Genomic DNA, 16,487 nt, shown 5'->3' on the forward strand with positions numbered 1-16,487 from the left:
AAGTCACGGGTTATACATTACCTAATTATTTTATTCTATTTCCCTTACAGGGAGAGGATCTGTCAGCTTTGCTCCTAAAACTTAAACTTTCCCTATTCTGTAATTAAACACTCTTTCATTTATACACTCAATAAATATTTAGACTTAATCCATCCCCTAACCACTCCCCTAAACTCCTCCCTAACACCACTCCCCCTAACCCCCTACAAATATTAATTTCTGTAGACTACTTGCTGACACCGAGTAGGACTACGAATACCTATAGCTTTATCCCCAGGCAATGAAAGTAAATGCAGGTTTTTTTCTGAACCGGGAAGATTGCTGCGCCCTAATAAAATAGCGAACACATGAATGGTTTCTGCCCCCCACACACACACACTATAGTAATAACGGACAACTTATTATAAATAATAATAATAACGGAAACGACAATACTACTACTAACAATAATAATAAGCATGCCCACAGACAAGCTCAGTTGAAAAAAACAGCATATTTATTACTCACAAGGTACACCGAAAGACAGCACGATCGTTCTGTTTATTTATTTGATTAAAATTTATACAAATACGATTTGATTAAACAGCCTGCAACATAGGCCTATACCGTGTGGCCAATCATAAAACGTCAACCACAATAACACAACTAAATACACGACTATGATAAATTCATATAAAAACCACATAAATGCACTAAATGATTTAACTCCCAAGTCTGGTTGTTCTGGTTATGTTAAATTACTCTTGTGCGCTATAGGCGCCATCCTGTAGCAGAGCTGAATCAAAATGCCAAACACATTAAAAACACACAGACTCTCCTGCCCCCCTCTCTCACTCACACACTCACACACACACAGTCTGTCGCACAACACCACCCCCGTCCTTCATGTGCTGCTTCTTGCGTCTGCTGTCTTGTCTCTCGCTCCCTCCATCCCCTGCCAGCCAACTACTTCAGCTCTGACCTGGAGTGCGCGCACGCAAGCACACACACACACACACACACTTTAGTACGCAGGGCCCATCAACGGCAGCAGATAAATACCAGGACACTAGACTAACACACAGTCACACGCTGGAAAAATATGAAAAAATAATGCCAGTTTCAATTCAGAATCAGATTGAGAAATAGACCTACCTCTAGCCTCCCTATAGGCGGAGTCGTCTTGGTTTGGAATTGAATATGGTGATGATTTCATCCTAATCCAGTGAGTCTGTGAGCTTCAAACATCAGTAGCATCAGGTTGTTCAAACGTCCAGTCAGGCACCACTGCCTTGCGGTGCGTGACTGTGAATTTAGGACTGCATTTTAATCAGAGAAGATGCAAGTAGTTAGAATACATTACTTTGTGTCAAAAAAAAGATTTATGGGGGGTAATAAAAGTGTGATTTATGAGGGGGGTAATAAAACTGTCATTTATGAGAGGCAATAAATGACGTGTGACCTTTGATGTACTGTGATGTACGTATTCCCAGGCACATCAAAGGGTTAGCTAGGGGTAATAAAAGTGTTATTTATGAGGACGGTAATAAAAACGTCATTTATGAGAGGCAATAAATGACGTGTGACCTTTGACGTGTGACCTTTGATGTACTTTGATGTACGTATTTCCGGGTACGTCAAAGGGTTAGCTATATCATGTGGCAGAGGGTGTGGTTTAGGGGGGTTTGTATTTACAGTATTGATTCTCACAGCAGGTGTCAGCGAATGGTCACACATTTGGTTTTTCTACATTTGGCTTCAAAGGGGTCGTTATTAGTACAATGAGATAGAATGAAAAAACATAGTTATATCACATTTAAAATGCATAGCCTGAATGTCTGGGTTAGAAGTGTATCAGCTGAGTCAATTGGGGTGGGGAGTGACCCTGTATTCAGCAGAGGTTTTGAAAATGTCTCTATTTGGTGAAAGCTTAATCTCCACTGACAGTTTGCTCCACTTGTTTTCAGTATAACAGTTAAATGCTGCTTCTCTGTGTTTTATAAATAAAAAGTTTAATTTGTTAATAGGAATGATTAAAACCTGTTTTTTTCAGGCTTCCTACATTCAGAGTGAATCACATTTAAAATGCATAGCCTGACTGTCTGGTTAGAAGTGTATCAGCTGAGCCGATTGGGAGGGGGGTTTCCCTTGTCTATTTCCTACTGGCTTCAGTAGTTCACAGCAGGTGTCAGCGAATGGTCACACATTTGGTTTTTCTACATATGGCTTCAAAGGGTTCGTTATTAGTACAATGAGATAGAATGAAAAAACATAGTTATATCACATTTTAAATGCATAGCCTGACTGTCTGGTTAGAAGCTGACTAAATTGGGGTGGGGTTTCCCCTGTATTCATCCTGTTGGCTATAGTAGTTCACAGCAGGTGTCAATGGATGGTCATACACTCGGTCTACAATTAAAGTGTGAATTAAGGGTCGGTCTTAAGTATAAAATACGAATTCCCCTACAGCAGTGTATAAGGATTTCCGCACGTGACAGAGGACCATGGATTCGGGTATGCTTAAAAATCATCTTTTAAACCATTCTTGGTGAAAAGAGAATCAGGTTGGAATATATACTTCTTTTTTTTTTTTCTGTAGGAAAAACGAATGGAGCTCAGAGTCTTAGACTGACACCCCTCGATTTCGGTGATATATTCAACCCTGTTAGCAGGGCCGGGGTGGGCCATTTTCTCAGTCCGGGAATTTAATTCAAATTCAGGCCACTCTGATATGGAGTGAATTCTCCTTCAGACTGCACCTGATCCTCTGAGGCTACAGAAAATGTTCATTAAGAGTTGTCTATGTTGCTGGAAAACATGACACACTTTATTTATCCTTTCATTCACTGATTAATTCATTTATTTATTTAATTGTGGTTGTGTTAAATGATTTGCATGATTTAGTCTACCACCCTACCGCCTTATGGTTTTCTTCTCTATGCCAATATTTTACATCACAAATGTCTATCTTGACTAACTACAGTATCTTCCTCTACCTCGCCCTTCAGTAGTCGCGCCCTCCTTGGGATCATCAGTAGCACTGGAAGTGGTCTGCTGATCTGATGCTAGAAAACAATCGATAACAATAAAAAAATATATATTTAATCGTGAGTTGATAACCACAGTGTGCGCCCCTCTATGGAAATGCACGATATGACGGCGAGACGAAATAAGCGTGACAGCACATTTGAAACTGTTTGTCAAAAACTGGAAAACTGGAATGTAAAGCAAGTGTTCGGTTTGTTTACACACAGCAAGCACAGGACGTGAACGTGTCTGCATCTGCATTCGTGTTCAGTCCGAAATGGATAGAAATCAACAAGAAAACAGATTCTTCCTTTCACATCAAAGCGTCGTGCCCGCGCGGTGTCCGGATAAGTGCTCATTGCAACTTGAAAATAGAACAGTCTATTCCCTGCACGGGCGTGAGCAGGCTCAGCTCACATTATAATAAATGGGAGGGGAAGGCTTGAACATGGAACATGATGCTGATTCCCGCGGATAGAACGCGCGTGCAGACTCTGCCGTAATTAAAAAAAGGCAACTAAACACCCCAACGTGCTCGCGCTGCCCCTGCGCACGCGAACCATGTACAATATTTGCACAGCCCTTCTAAATAATTATATTTATTTTAATTGCATGTTTGAGATGCATTTAATAACAAATATCAAACAACAAATGTGATCGCCCCTATTTAATATTGCGTTAGTAACCACATGTGCGCGCCTGTGGGAATGCAGGCTACAGTTGATGAGGAGATAAAGCGTGATAAAGCGTTAAGCAATTATTCATCAGAACTGGAATGTAAAGAAAGTGTTCGGTTCTTCTTTGAATATAGGAATACACTTCTAAATCATATAAATTGTGATATTTTACATATTTAACAACAAAAGCTGTCAGATGACAGTTGAGTTGACATTGCAAACGTTCGCCACGTTATAGCCTATTTGATCAAATTCACAACCAGGCCTATTATCCATATCTCTCAGTAACCTACCAGCTTGTCTTGAGAAGATATCTGTCAATTTGGCTGCCACCTCCTGTCTTTTTTTTAGCTTAGCCCTCTCTGTTCCACCTGGCCTCTTTCTACCCTCCATCACTGACGCGCCATTGTTATTTAAAAGACGAGCCATGGGCCAAACCATCTGAAACATTTGGGAGGAGAGAATTCCCTTACATGGTAGAACCTATTTAATCTGTTGTGATGCACCCGGTGGCTGCGCTGCAATGGTGAATTTATGCAGACTACAGTTGAATTGATATTAATGCAAGAATAAGAAAAGTGACAAAAATTAGTTACAACTATTTTCCCCACGGGCCAAGCAGCCCAGGTCGATGGTTTGGGCCGGGATAGGTCCCGGACAATACCATTGCCAAACCGGCATTGCCTGTTAGTAGTAAGTATTCAATCTTTCAATCCTAGATAGGCCTATAGCCTATATAGCCTACATATGTATACTTTTATTCATCGTAACTTCTAACTGCCATCTCCAGAAACACACGATGAGGATTTAGATGATTTTGTATTCACACAAAGCGACTATGGTAAGTTATTTTTTTCAAAATTTCACTATCCTATGACTTGCACAATAATTAATTAAAAATACTACTTGTGTGGTTACTTACAGATCTATTAGCAGCCGCTGAACACCAGGGTACCAAACGTAATGGAGCAGTTTTTAACGGCGAGTTGAATCGCATTGAACCGGCACCAGTTGACAATAACCGTTTATCTTTGAGAGGACGAACCCGACGGAGAACTGAATTTTCACAAAATCCTGGAGCTGTAATCGTACACCGCGAAGCAGAGCCATCAGGACTTCACACACCGCCCAGCTACCCGTTTTCCCCGCGAACGGCGCAGAGGGCAGAACCAGCAGTTTTTAACATCACTCCAAGGAGAATCGACTTTGGAGAGCTGACTGAAAACACATGTACAAATCCAGCCCGTTGTACAGGGTGAGTTGAAAAAACTAAAAACTGTGTTTACATTTAAATGTAAAACCGTGCTTCCTACGTGTGTGTACAACGTCACTACGTGAGTGACGTATTAGGGGATGGTATAACCACAGATTCTATAATAGTACAGATACGCCACTCACGGTGCATTTCCGGTTTCCAACGAGGCGATTTTGGTTGCAGTTCCACCCTTTTTCCACGTGGGGCGCTCAATTTTGGAGACCAGAATGAATGGAGTCCTATGGAGCTATACGCCCTTTCGTGCCCTTATCTCAAGATATAATTTTTTCTCTAGTAATTCGAATGTTGTTTTCGAAAGAGGATGTTTAGAAAATACCCATGGCTGAGTTTTAGATTTTTAGAGCCACTCATTTGCTTAAGAAAAGGATTTGAAGTGTATATGATGTCATACATAGCTTACGACCGGAGATGCCGCTTTACGGCAACAATCCTGCTTGTTGTTGGTCTCAAAGGCAGCAGCGTTTTCAAGGAAGAGCTGTAGTAAGAGAGAATGTGTGGTAACATCACAGATTCTTAGGCTGTGGTAACATAAGCGGAAAAAGTCCATCTTAATTCTGTTGTCGCTTGGTATGGAGCCAGCCGTCAAGCGGTGCCTCTGGTCGTAATTCTGGTCGAGCACTGTCATTAGCACAATGTTAGCGCGTGGTGGACAACAAGAAGCCAACCTGTAAGAAATCAAAGGGATATATGTACTCGTTCAGTAGATTTTTGACTTGAAACCCATGTTGAGCTCTCAGAAACTACATTCAAATCTGAGCGCTCTTGAGGAGACTTAGGTGAAACTGACCATTTGTAGCATCTAGCTCCATTGGGCCCCATTCATTCTGGTCTCCACCGACGCCCCCAGTGGAATTCTGGTGGAACTGCAGCCAAAAAGCCGGTACAATGGGGCTTAATAGAGAGTGGCAAGGCTGTTCGTTATAATGGCTGTGGTATAACCGTGGGATGTTAGATCTGTCAGTTTAATGAGTACAAGACTGTGGAGCGCGAGCAGTCTGTAAACTCGTGCAGAGTATTGTAATAACGCAGCATATTCATTACCCCTGTGATGCTTTAAATCAAACGTTATACGGTAACATCTAAGTATATATCACATAGTGTACACTTAAGGATTTCTTTTTTTTTTAATCTCTTTCTTTTTTTTTTAAATTTTTTACACTGGTATCAAATTCTGTTTCGTACTATCTCACAGAATCGGCAGCAAGGTTGAGGGCTGCGGTTTCAAAACAGGACCGTCGCAGATTACGCTCAAGAGCCCTACTCCTTAATGGGTTAATCGAAGGTATAATCTCTTTTGTTTCTACTTACAACGTAATGCACAGAACCTGGAACATATTAAAGATATGCAGTTTTTCTTCTGTTTTTCTTATTTTTTTTATATTTTTATACCCCTTCACAGAAGCGATACTATGCGTCGATCGCATACAACCCCAGATCCAACGTTCAAGGCTGACAAGAAAACATGCTGCTGTCATACAATGGAGTAAAATTAACGACTCTCAACTTTCTTGGAACTTCCCTGATTTTGATCCGGAAAATGAACCATAATTTGTAAGGTATTGCAAAAAGTTAAATATCTGTATCGTTTTTTTTTGTTTGTTTTTTCTTAGTTTGTTTGCCTGTTTTAGGGTTTTTCGGTTATTTTTTTTTCTGATCTCCTGTTATCAGCTGAACCATTCTTAATTCTGAGTAAACATGGATAATAGGGTAATCCGTGCAGCCCTAGATGAATTATTAAGAGCTGTTGAGTCCTTCAGGGATACACCCATACCGGTTCATCCTTCAGATTACTTTAGAGAACTTAACTATGCACTCCGTAATATAAATCGTGTTAGGGGTGCAAGTGAGGATTATGAGGTAGGTCAAGATAATCAGACAGCTTTCTTACACGAATTAGAACAAGCAGTCCTCAATTTAAAGTGATACTCCGGAGTAGATTCAACCTGGGGTCATTTGAACCGTGATATCCAGCCAAGTAGTCCACCCGCAGTTTTTTCGATATTGGTTGAACATCAGCTGAGTTACTGAGTTATCCCGAATAGCTTCGTACAAGGGTTAATGGATCCTGGTCCGTATCTCCAAAATTACCACACTAAAATCACATGCCATGACACCAAACTTCTACAGTAGTACAAATATGGTCTGTACTCACAAAGCGATGCATTTGGAAGTTTGAAAATGGTCACACGTCAAAGGTCACACGTCATTTATTGCCGCTCATAAATGACGTTTTTATTACCGTCCTCATAAATAACACTTTTATTACCCCAAGCTAACCCTTTGATGTGCCCGGGAATACCACAGTACATCAAAGGTCACACGTCATTTATTGCCTCTCATAAATGACAGTTTTATTACCCCCCTCATAAATCACACTTTTATTACCCCCCCATAAATCTTTTTTTGACACAAAGTAATGTATTCTAACTACTGATGCATGTTGCTTGCTACACTGATGCTTTTCACAAGCCTGCCCAATACGTTTCCAGTTTTTGAAGCGATCTCTGACAAAGGTTTTTTCCAGGTGGGGATAGGGAAAATGTCTACAAGGCTTACAAAAAACAGAGTCCACTGATGGGCTGTATTCAAGCCACTTGAACTTTCCATACCAGTTACTGTTGAAGCTGCGCAGTTTGCCGTCGATTATGGAGCCTGGGAACTTTGTGCGTTGTGGTTGATTTGGTGCTTCCTCCAAAGCAGACAGGTCCGCAGGTGCACAGGGCTCCGAAGGGGGCGAATGCAGGCTAGCTAGGTTAGCATGAGCCGATGTAGCCGTCTCCACCGTACTAGCTGTCTCCTCTCAGGGTGGACCTTCCTTTGGCACTTTTGTATTGGGACCATTTCCCTGACCGACTTCACTAATCCTTTTTTTAAAAAACCGACAAAGTGAAATTTGTGTAGCCATAGCACAGCAGCACAACGAAATTCCACATTTATACACAACACAGAGCCATCATAATGTTTACCTCAAATGAGCCGGAATTCGAATGTTCTCAACAATGTATTGACGTGAAACGCAACAAATAATGGCTTTTCCATAAATGTAACATTATGTGAAGCTGTTGTAAAACTGAACAAATCTTAAAATAAATACATAAAAATATATTATACTTTATTTCCATTGATTTTCACAAACAAATAACCATATATTAAAGGATAATGGTCAACATTTGAGTTTAATGATGCATACGGAAAACTGAATTCTGAGCTTGTGATTGGGCGGGCCCAGCTGCCAATCAGGGTGGGCCTGGCCTACCCAGGCCCACCCGTAGATCCGCCCCTGACTGTGAGGCTTTATAGGTGACTTTGACACTTTTTTGTATTTGCGACTGGTTTTACATGAGTGTTTATTGTGTCCACAGTTCTGATTGTATCTTGGATTGCCATACGTTATTGGAATCGCAAGACCCTTAGCTTTCCAACGGTATATAACATATTTAGGTACATAGAAATTGGGGCTGAGGAAAACCCCAGATTTGCCCTGAAGTGTGCAACGTCCCGCCGGCGGGACATAAAAACGTTAAGGGGTAAAGCAAACTGAATGAGAAAACACAACTGCGTACAATCAGTATAATAACTTAGACAAGTATTTAAAAAAAACTGTGGCAAACTTCATAAGATGTGAGCACTGAGAGACTTTCACTATTTCAAACATCTAATTCACACAGATTTTTAACATCTCCCAGAAATACATGTGTATTCTATAAAATTATATACAGTAAAAACACTTAATAATAACAAGAAGAAGCTGCAGTCTTACTTAGTTGGAGACTTCACATACTTCATAAAGAAGTACATACATACTTTAGGCAAGAGGACTCAAAAACCTTGAATGAGTTGATTCTCCACTCCAAAAAAGGTCTATTTGAACTGTTACAGAGTTCAGGTAAACTTATTTGTCTCCAAACGTTTTTATCATGCCCTTTATAATCTGGCCTTGGTGGTGACTATGGGCTCCGTTTACTCTGAAAAACGTTCTGTGTGACAAAAGCCAGTTCCTGTTTTTCAATTAAATCTCTTCCTATTGCTCATTTGATGCAGCTGAGCATCCTGTTTTTCAATGCTGTGTCCATGCTTTCCTTTCAGATCACATTGACCCAGACTGTCAACTTTAAGTTATTTTTTTAAGGTTTATTGAAAAGCTGGCCATCTACCATTTGATTGTTACCATCAAAACATTCTCTTCTGCGGGTCACGTTGACTTGTGTGTTTTTCAACAAGCAGCACTCCCCAATGTTTCCACATTTAGAAGTATGAGGAGATGCTTTCAGATGTTAGCCCAATATTCAGGGTTAAGTGGCTGTATTTCTGTGTTTCTGAGGACATTCAGCCAACTCCTCATATTTTATTAGCAGCAGAGAAAAAGTCCAAACCTACAATCAGTGTTTACGGGAGGTTCCTTTGGGTAGACGTCTTCGGTACCAAAAGGAAAGAGTGACAAAAGAAGCAATGAGAATGGAGACGGTCATCTTTTGTGGAGAGTATTCTTTAATACTGTTAATTCTGTTTATACCGCCATGTGCCATATTTATACAGATTTTCCACTGCCTTTTCTTATATCGTTTAGCTTGTATATATTATATATATATATAACTGCTGCTAATATTTTACCAGTCTGCTGTGTTTTTTCATGTTTATTGCTGTTTGCAATAAACATGAAAGAGGGAAACGCTAATTCAATTCAAAACGCTAATTCAATTCTCTGTATGTCCTGTACATATGGCAGCATTGATAATAAAGTTGACTTGACTCAATACTATGTATACAGGTTGCTTGTTAAATTTGGTAAACAATGAAGCCAATTTCTCTTTATGCCATGATATATGTGCAGAACAAGACATTTCTCTTCTGGCTTTATATCCCATGCGGTTTACTTAAAGTTCTCTCAGACTTTCTGGTTACTGGTTGACATATGTTGCCACATAAATATAGTTAAGAAAAAATATCTCTGCATTAGACCATCTCAGTGTTATCAGGAGCATTAATCATGTCTGGCTTTTCCAAACATATTAAAGAACATCATAAAAGGGAAAGCTTATGTTCTCAACACATTTAAAATGTTTAAAACAATACATTTACTGAATTGTATGAATTAGATTCATGTGGACTTTAATTCATTTGATTTAACAGTTCAAATTGGACTGGACTGTTAACACAGACAGCATCCCTTTAAAGGACTTTTAAGTCGTCTTTACTTCCAGAGAAGACTGGGGTCCTTTAACATCTGTAAAAAACTGCTGCTGATATTTTAGCAGACTGTTGTGTCTAGTGTTCTCTTTTATGCTGTGGTTTGTTGGGGGGGGCTGTATTTAAAGGAGGGATGCTGGATGTTTGGACAGACTGGTGAAGATGTCTGGATCCGTGGTGGGCACAGAGCTGGACTCTCTGGTGTCAGTGGCAGAAAGACGGTCCCTGGAGAAGACTCACAACACCCACTCCACCAAACTCTGATAAGATAGAGGATCATGTTCAGGAGCAGGCTGCTGTCCCTGAGCTGCCCCGCAAACAGACTCAAGAACTCTTTTGTCCCCCTGGCCATAAGACTGTATAACTCTTCACCGAGTGGCCAGGATTGGCCAGGATTGTGACTAAACCCATATTCAAATGCGTTTGCACATGAGCACATTGCACATTTTTATATATATTTATATACTTATATCTACGGTATGTTGCTACTAACTGAGATTTTGTTTGCTGTTGATACTAACCTGCCTTTGGGCATCTATGTAGCTGCTGAATACTTTGAATTTCTCACAGGATTAATAAAGTATCTATCTAATTATCTATCTATCTATCTATCTATCTATCTAATTGAATTATGATTGTCTTGAACTGGATTATATCTTTGAAGTGCCTTGAAATGTGTTGTGACTTGACCAATATAAATAAAACTGAAGTGAATTAAATTAAATATAAAAAATATCTTATTATGCCTTCTTTTGTGTCATAACAGTATACAGCTAGATAAACCAGTTTTTGTTTTTTTTTCATTTTTTATAAAATCATTTTTACACCTCATCTAAATATTTCAGTCAGAACAGCTAATGACAGAACACTAACAGCAAGTTAAGAGAGAAAAAAGGAATTTAAAAAAGTATAAAAAGTCCTTACAAAAATCTTTGTAAACTATGCATTATGATAAAAAAGCTGTTTCAAATGTCTATACTGCAAACATATGGATGACATAAAAATCACTTATTCACCCATATTCTGGGGATCCATCGACTACAGTCTAATTGATATATATTCTACCTTCTTTATTTCCAGAAATTAAATTAGTCCTAATAAGAGAGCGAAACAGTGTAGGAACCTTTTAGAGCGGAACGGATGTTGTGTGACTCCCGTTTTCAGAAGATGTGACAGAGCGTTGTCCGACAGTAGTTTAGCATTTGTGTGTTTGCTTTTGCTAATTCGATCTTTTTGAAAGTTCACACATTTTTTACTCGTGTGTGGTGCTTTGAGGATTTTATCCTTCACTAACACAAACATTAAAAGCAGTTCTTAAGCACATATATGAGGTTAACCAGTTTAACTGCTAAGGCAAAGCTCATCTAGGGCTTCGGTTTAGCTTTTACGTTGACTGGATGGTCATGTTGGGAGTTTTATTGCCTCGAAAATGTTTTCGATGTGTCCAACGACTTTTCAAACAGAACGTAGAGGCAAAGAGAGAGATATCAAAGATCTGCCATTCTGATGAGCGATTAAGAAGATTTATATCAGAGAACACGGAGATATCAGGGGAGCAGAGCCTGACCCCTGAGATCAAACTGAGATTATTTACTCCGGACTGTCGATTCTGGAGAGAAAGACCGGAGCTCTGGCCTTTTGATGACCCGTATTGGGCCATTTATTGGCCGGGAGGACAGGCACTCTCTAGGTCCGATACATTCCTAAGCATTAAAAAAACGTATCAGGCAGAGCTTTTAAGCAACCTTTGATTTATCGCTGCCACCTCCCTGTAGGTACATCCTGGATAACCCTAAAGTGTGTCGGGGTAAAGCTGTCCTGGATCTGGGGAGCGGCTGCGGAGCCTCAGCCATCGTTGCAAAACTCTGCGGTGCTGCTCATGTAGTGGCCAATGACGTCGATGCTGGTATGTATCTGTCTTTTGTCTGAAATTGTAGTTGTTCCCCTTTTTGATACGTTGTCCCCAAGCATTTCAGTGCATCAAAACCAGCGAATGAACTTTTTGTTTATATTTTATATGTACGGTGGCCGACACGTGCAAACGCGTTGCAAATGGTAAAGCAAATCCAACAGTAAAACGCTGCAAGACAAAAACGACCGGATGCAAACGGCAAAACGACTGCAAGAGAGAAACGCTGCAAGTTCACTCAAAACACAACTGAAGTACGCCAGGTCACTTGGGGGTCTCAACCTTTGGGAAAGGAGGTCGACGATGAGAGATCGGAGGAGTAACGAAGGAGACGAAAGTATAAAGGTACGTTGTCCTTTATGTCTTTTTTACACTCTTGGCATAAATACATAAAGGACAACGTACCTTTATTATAAGACATAAAACATAAGAACAATATAAAAACGATAAACGATAACAAAACAGAAACAAAGTCTCATGCTGGGTTAAAAGCCAGGGAATAAAATGGGTTTTAAGGCGAGTTTTAAAAATGGACAGTGAAGGGACTTGTCTAATGTGCAGTGGGAAATAAATGATAAATGTAAGATTTGCATACGTATTTAACACAGCATCATTTAAAAAACGAATTTGCTGTTGATACAGAGCAGAAAAAACAGACTAATGTACTAAAGTAAAATACAAATGTTGAATTTATTGACCCAATAATGTACTTGTGCAGGAATATTACCTAAATCTGTAAATAAAAACCTTTCCACAAAGACTTATTATTCCAATTCTTATTTCACATGCTGGCCTTAGTGATCACTAATCACTAGATGGCACTGATTACACATTTGTCTTGCACATTGCACATTATTTTTGCAATAAAGTCAAATGAGGGGAAGGATGACATACTTGGGTTACTGGCAAAACATTCAAATGACAATTTGTGCAATAAGATGCCAGAAGTGGAGTTTGAATTTGAACCAACAGAGAGGTTTTGTAAATTGAATGCTCAAAAATGAAGAGACATTATAATTAAGGATAAGAATGAATACTTTAATACAGAATAATATTTGTTTTGAAAAAAAAAATACTTTTTTCCACTTTTTTCATTGGTCTATCTTCATGCAGTGGTAGCAGCAGTTGGGGATGGTTTTGAAATCTGTCTCGCAGGTCGAAAATCCTGAAAAACAGATTCACAATTGACATTTGTTCACCTGGATGCATTTCTTCTACCACTTGCTCTGCTCCTTTGCGGTTCTCTGTCAACAGAGTGAGAGACAAAGGCTGCAGTTGCAGGGAGTCAATAGTTCCTGGACCGCGAACAACAGACCTTCATTGTTAGTGTGAGAGAACACAGTTCAGCTGAGATAATCAGTAACAGAACAGGTTGACAAAATGACAATGTACACATACATTTCCCCATCATACATTCCTATAAATATTTGCCATAAAAGTTCTAAATGAGCCTCGTTGTGTTTCAGTTGCAGCAGTTGCGACCTGCATGAACTGTGAGCTGAATGCCATCAAGCCACCTCTTTGTGTGACCGACAACTTGATTGGTTCAGAGCCTGAATGCTTCGACTTGATCCTCCTGGGAGACATGTTTTATGATGAGGCTCTCGCCACTAGCCTTCACAGCTGGCTAGACCGTAGCATAAAAATCCATGGCACCAAAGTCCTGATTGGGGATCCCGGACGAGCCCAGTTTGAGGAACACAATATTCGGCGGGTCCTGCATCATCTGGCTCAGTTTGATCTGCCTGAGTGTGTCAAGGAGGAGAACTACGGCCTCACCTGCAGCAGTGTTTGGTCCTATCATCCTGAGTAGTAGAGTTGTTTATCTGTGCTTGACTTTAATGTAAATAATGTCATACATTCTCACTTGACTACCTGAGCTGGTCTACAAAGAGCAAACATTAAACCTACCTGCCAAATATTATCCCTCCTTGCGTCATGTCTAGTAGTTAAAGTGGTTCTAAACCAACGAGGCATGGAGTCTTCGAGACCTCTGCAGGCAAACCATTTTTCCTGACTTGGGTGGCTAGCAATAGAACCAGAAAATCTTACTTTTTATTTATTTGTATTCCCCACTGATGGAAATTAGTGGCACCCTCTTTTTGTGCCAGTTTTCTAATTTATTCTTATGCAAATTTCATGGTCTATCCTGGAAAAAAATCAACTTCAGAGTCAAACCTAAATCATGCATCTGATTTTAGGATTAACACCTCAATTAAAAACAAATTAAAGAGTGGTATTAATTACTTAGATCATGCTGATTTTTGATAAAAGGCAACTAATGAAGGACATTCCTGTCTCTGCACACATTAAATGTGAAAAAAAAGGAAAAAAAAAACATTTCAGTTGTTTTTCATTTACTTATGTGACAAACAGCAAAGAGGTTGAGGTGTCTGATACTCAAGAGAAAACAGTTGAAAAAGGACCATCTCTAAGTTCACTGATGAAGGCCACTGAGTGCATGTGTTCCAACCAGAGATAGCATATAGTCAAATAAGGAGATTCGAAGGAAAAATACATTCCAAAGGCATGAAGTCCATGTACATTGTCTCTTGGCTAGATGCCTGGAGAAGAAGAGACCTTGAGCATCTCCCATAAAAAGAAGTTTCACCCCTGAAAGAGAGAGATATTCCATTCGAACAATTGAGCTACTCTCTCCAGGCTCGATGCATCTTTTCTGTAAATTCGAGACGGACCTGATGAATGCAATAAAGGTTTCTATGTTCGACTAAGTCCGTGTCAGCAGAGTTCGTCATCACTCATCTCCACATCGGCTTGGCGATCATCCCTGATTTTTATACTACAAGGTCCTCCACAGATGCGCGGATCTACAAATATTTACTGGTCATTTTTTTTTAAACAAGTTTATCTGAATATTTGTTGACAAAGAGAAAAAAATCTTAATAAACGAATAGCTTGTTACCATAAATTAAACACCATGTAATATTTGTAGTGCTTTTAGCAAATACACAGTTTTTGCTAATTGTCTTCCTGCAGATCCTGCAGATTGTTTGATGTTTTATATTTGATACATGTGAGCTGTATTAAAGAATATTCTCCGCTGAACACTCTTGCTTCCAGTGTCATTGATTCCAGTCTCATCTATTTTGAGTCTTGGTCCCGATGACAACTGAACGGCTACCCAGGAAACCCTCCTTACATAGGGTGAAGAATGAGTGTTCATTTTCAAGTTGGCCTTGGGAGGATAAGATGTAGGGACACAAGTGGTGATGTGGAAGCAAGATAAAGACTAATGAAGATAGACAGCTCTATGACTGTGGTGGAAATTTTAGCAAGGCACAGAGTCAGTTATTTTCTTCTGAGGAGACAAGAGGCTTTTATAATAATATCTTGCAAGAGAGAACAACACAGTACAAAATACAGAGTTGCTCTGACTAATGAGGCAAAGACACTCAGTTATATTGCCCTTTGTCACGTCATCTCTCATTGGGTATAGGTATCTTTCTTCTACCTTTCCTCCCCCAACCACAGTTGAGGTTACCCAGACATAGTCGTAAATACTAGCTTCATCCCTGCCCCCCTTAAAGTGCAGCTATCTCATTCTCTATCTATTCTAACAGGCCCGCCATTGTAAAAGAGGAATTATGGAAAACAGGACAGGGTGGTATGTTGCAGCGAGGTCATTTCCAGGTTATACACACAGTAACACTTAATACAATGCATATAAGAATTAATTTTCGATTACAATGACCATGGGGTAAAAATAAAGGGCTATGAGAATAGTGGGCAAAGACTATCTGGAGGGGGCAGACACTCATGCTGATACCTGAAGCTTACTCACTATTACATTGAAGAAACCTGATAACGGGGACCCCATCCTTCGACAGATGGAAAATTATAATTAATCCTGAGTACCAAAGGTACTGTTACTTTTAAAAGTAATTTAGCAGGGTTATCGCTATATATCATCCTCCATTTCCAAAAAGGCCTAACAGATGTCTGATCAAGTTTGCAGAAAGTGCGCTGACATGTGAATGTGTGATTATTCTGAAACGGTTATAGAGGATGCGCATAGTCTAGGGTTCATTCTCAACAAAACAAAAACGTATTTTTTTATCACCAGCATGGTTTATTACACATATCCATCACATTGCTCTCTCAATAAATACTTGATTTTTTTTTCTTTTAACTGAGAGAATAATCTTACAAAACTATCATCCACTTGAACTCTACTGTGATTTGGCTATATTTACATGTACAACAGTCAGTTAGAGAAGGCCTCAAGCAACACAATGTCTTGATCATAGTCTAGGAGTCCACAGCCTTGTTGAGAATGGACCCGATAGAGACATCTATATTCCTGTATGGATGCCATCTGTATTACCACATGTACCATATCTGGGAAATGGAGAAATAAAGACGGCTGAGCTAATCGGTGTTCGCCCTTAGGATGGCATTGGAAAGATTAGAT

General features: G+C 39.7%; 1 protein-coding gene across 4 annotated transcripts; it reads left to right on the top strand.

Moving 5' to 3' along the window:
- The first annotated feature begins 11,315 nt into the window (after positions 1-11,315).
- etfbkmt (electron transfer flavoprotein subunit beta lysine methyltransferase) lies at positions 11,316-15,114 on the top strand. Of its 4 annotated transcripts, XR_012770089.1 has the most exons (4): positions 11,979-12,052; positions 12,208-12,400; positions 13,169-13,426; positions 13,522-13,607. XR_012770089.1 is itself a non-coding variant. In XM_075470918.1 (3 exons), exons 1-3 carry the CDS (start codon positions 11,544-11,546, stop codon positions 13,866-13,868), a joined length of 771 nt encoding a protein of 256 aa, XP_075327033.1. In that variant the 5' UTR covers positions 11,316-11,543; the 3' UTR covers positions 13,869-15,114. The 4 variants fall into 4 exon arrangements, 1 of the variants encoding a protein (XP_075327033.1); XM_075470918.1 differs by lacking the exons at positions 12,208-12,400; positions 13,169-13,426 and adding an exon at positions 11,316-11,836 and having other exon boundaries at positions 11,922-12,052; positions 13,522-15,114; XR_012770088.1 differs by lacking the exon at positions 11,979-12,052 and having other exon boundaries at positions 12,059-12,400; positions 13,169-13,383; positions 13,522-13,612.
- The last annotated feature ends 1,373 nt before the right edge of the window (positions 15,115-16,487 follow it).

This window comes from Odontesthes bonariensis, chromosome 7 (assembly GCF_027942865.1).
Source record: "Odontesthes bonariensis isolate fOdoBon6 chromosome 7, fOdoBon6.hap1, whole genome shotgun sequence".
NCBI lineage: Eukaryota > Metazoa > Chordata > Actinopteri > Atheriniformes > Atherinopsidae > Odontesthes > Odontesthes bonariensis.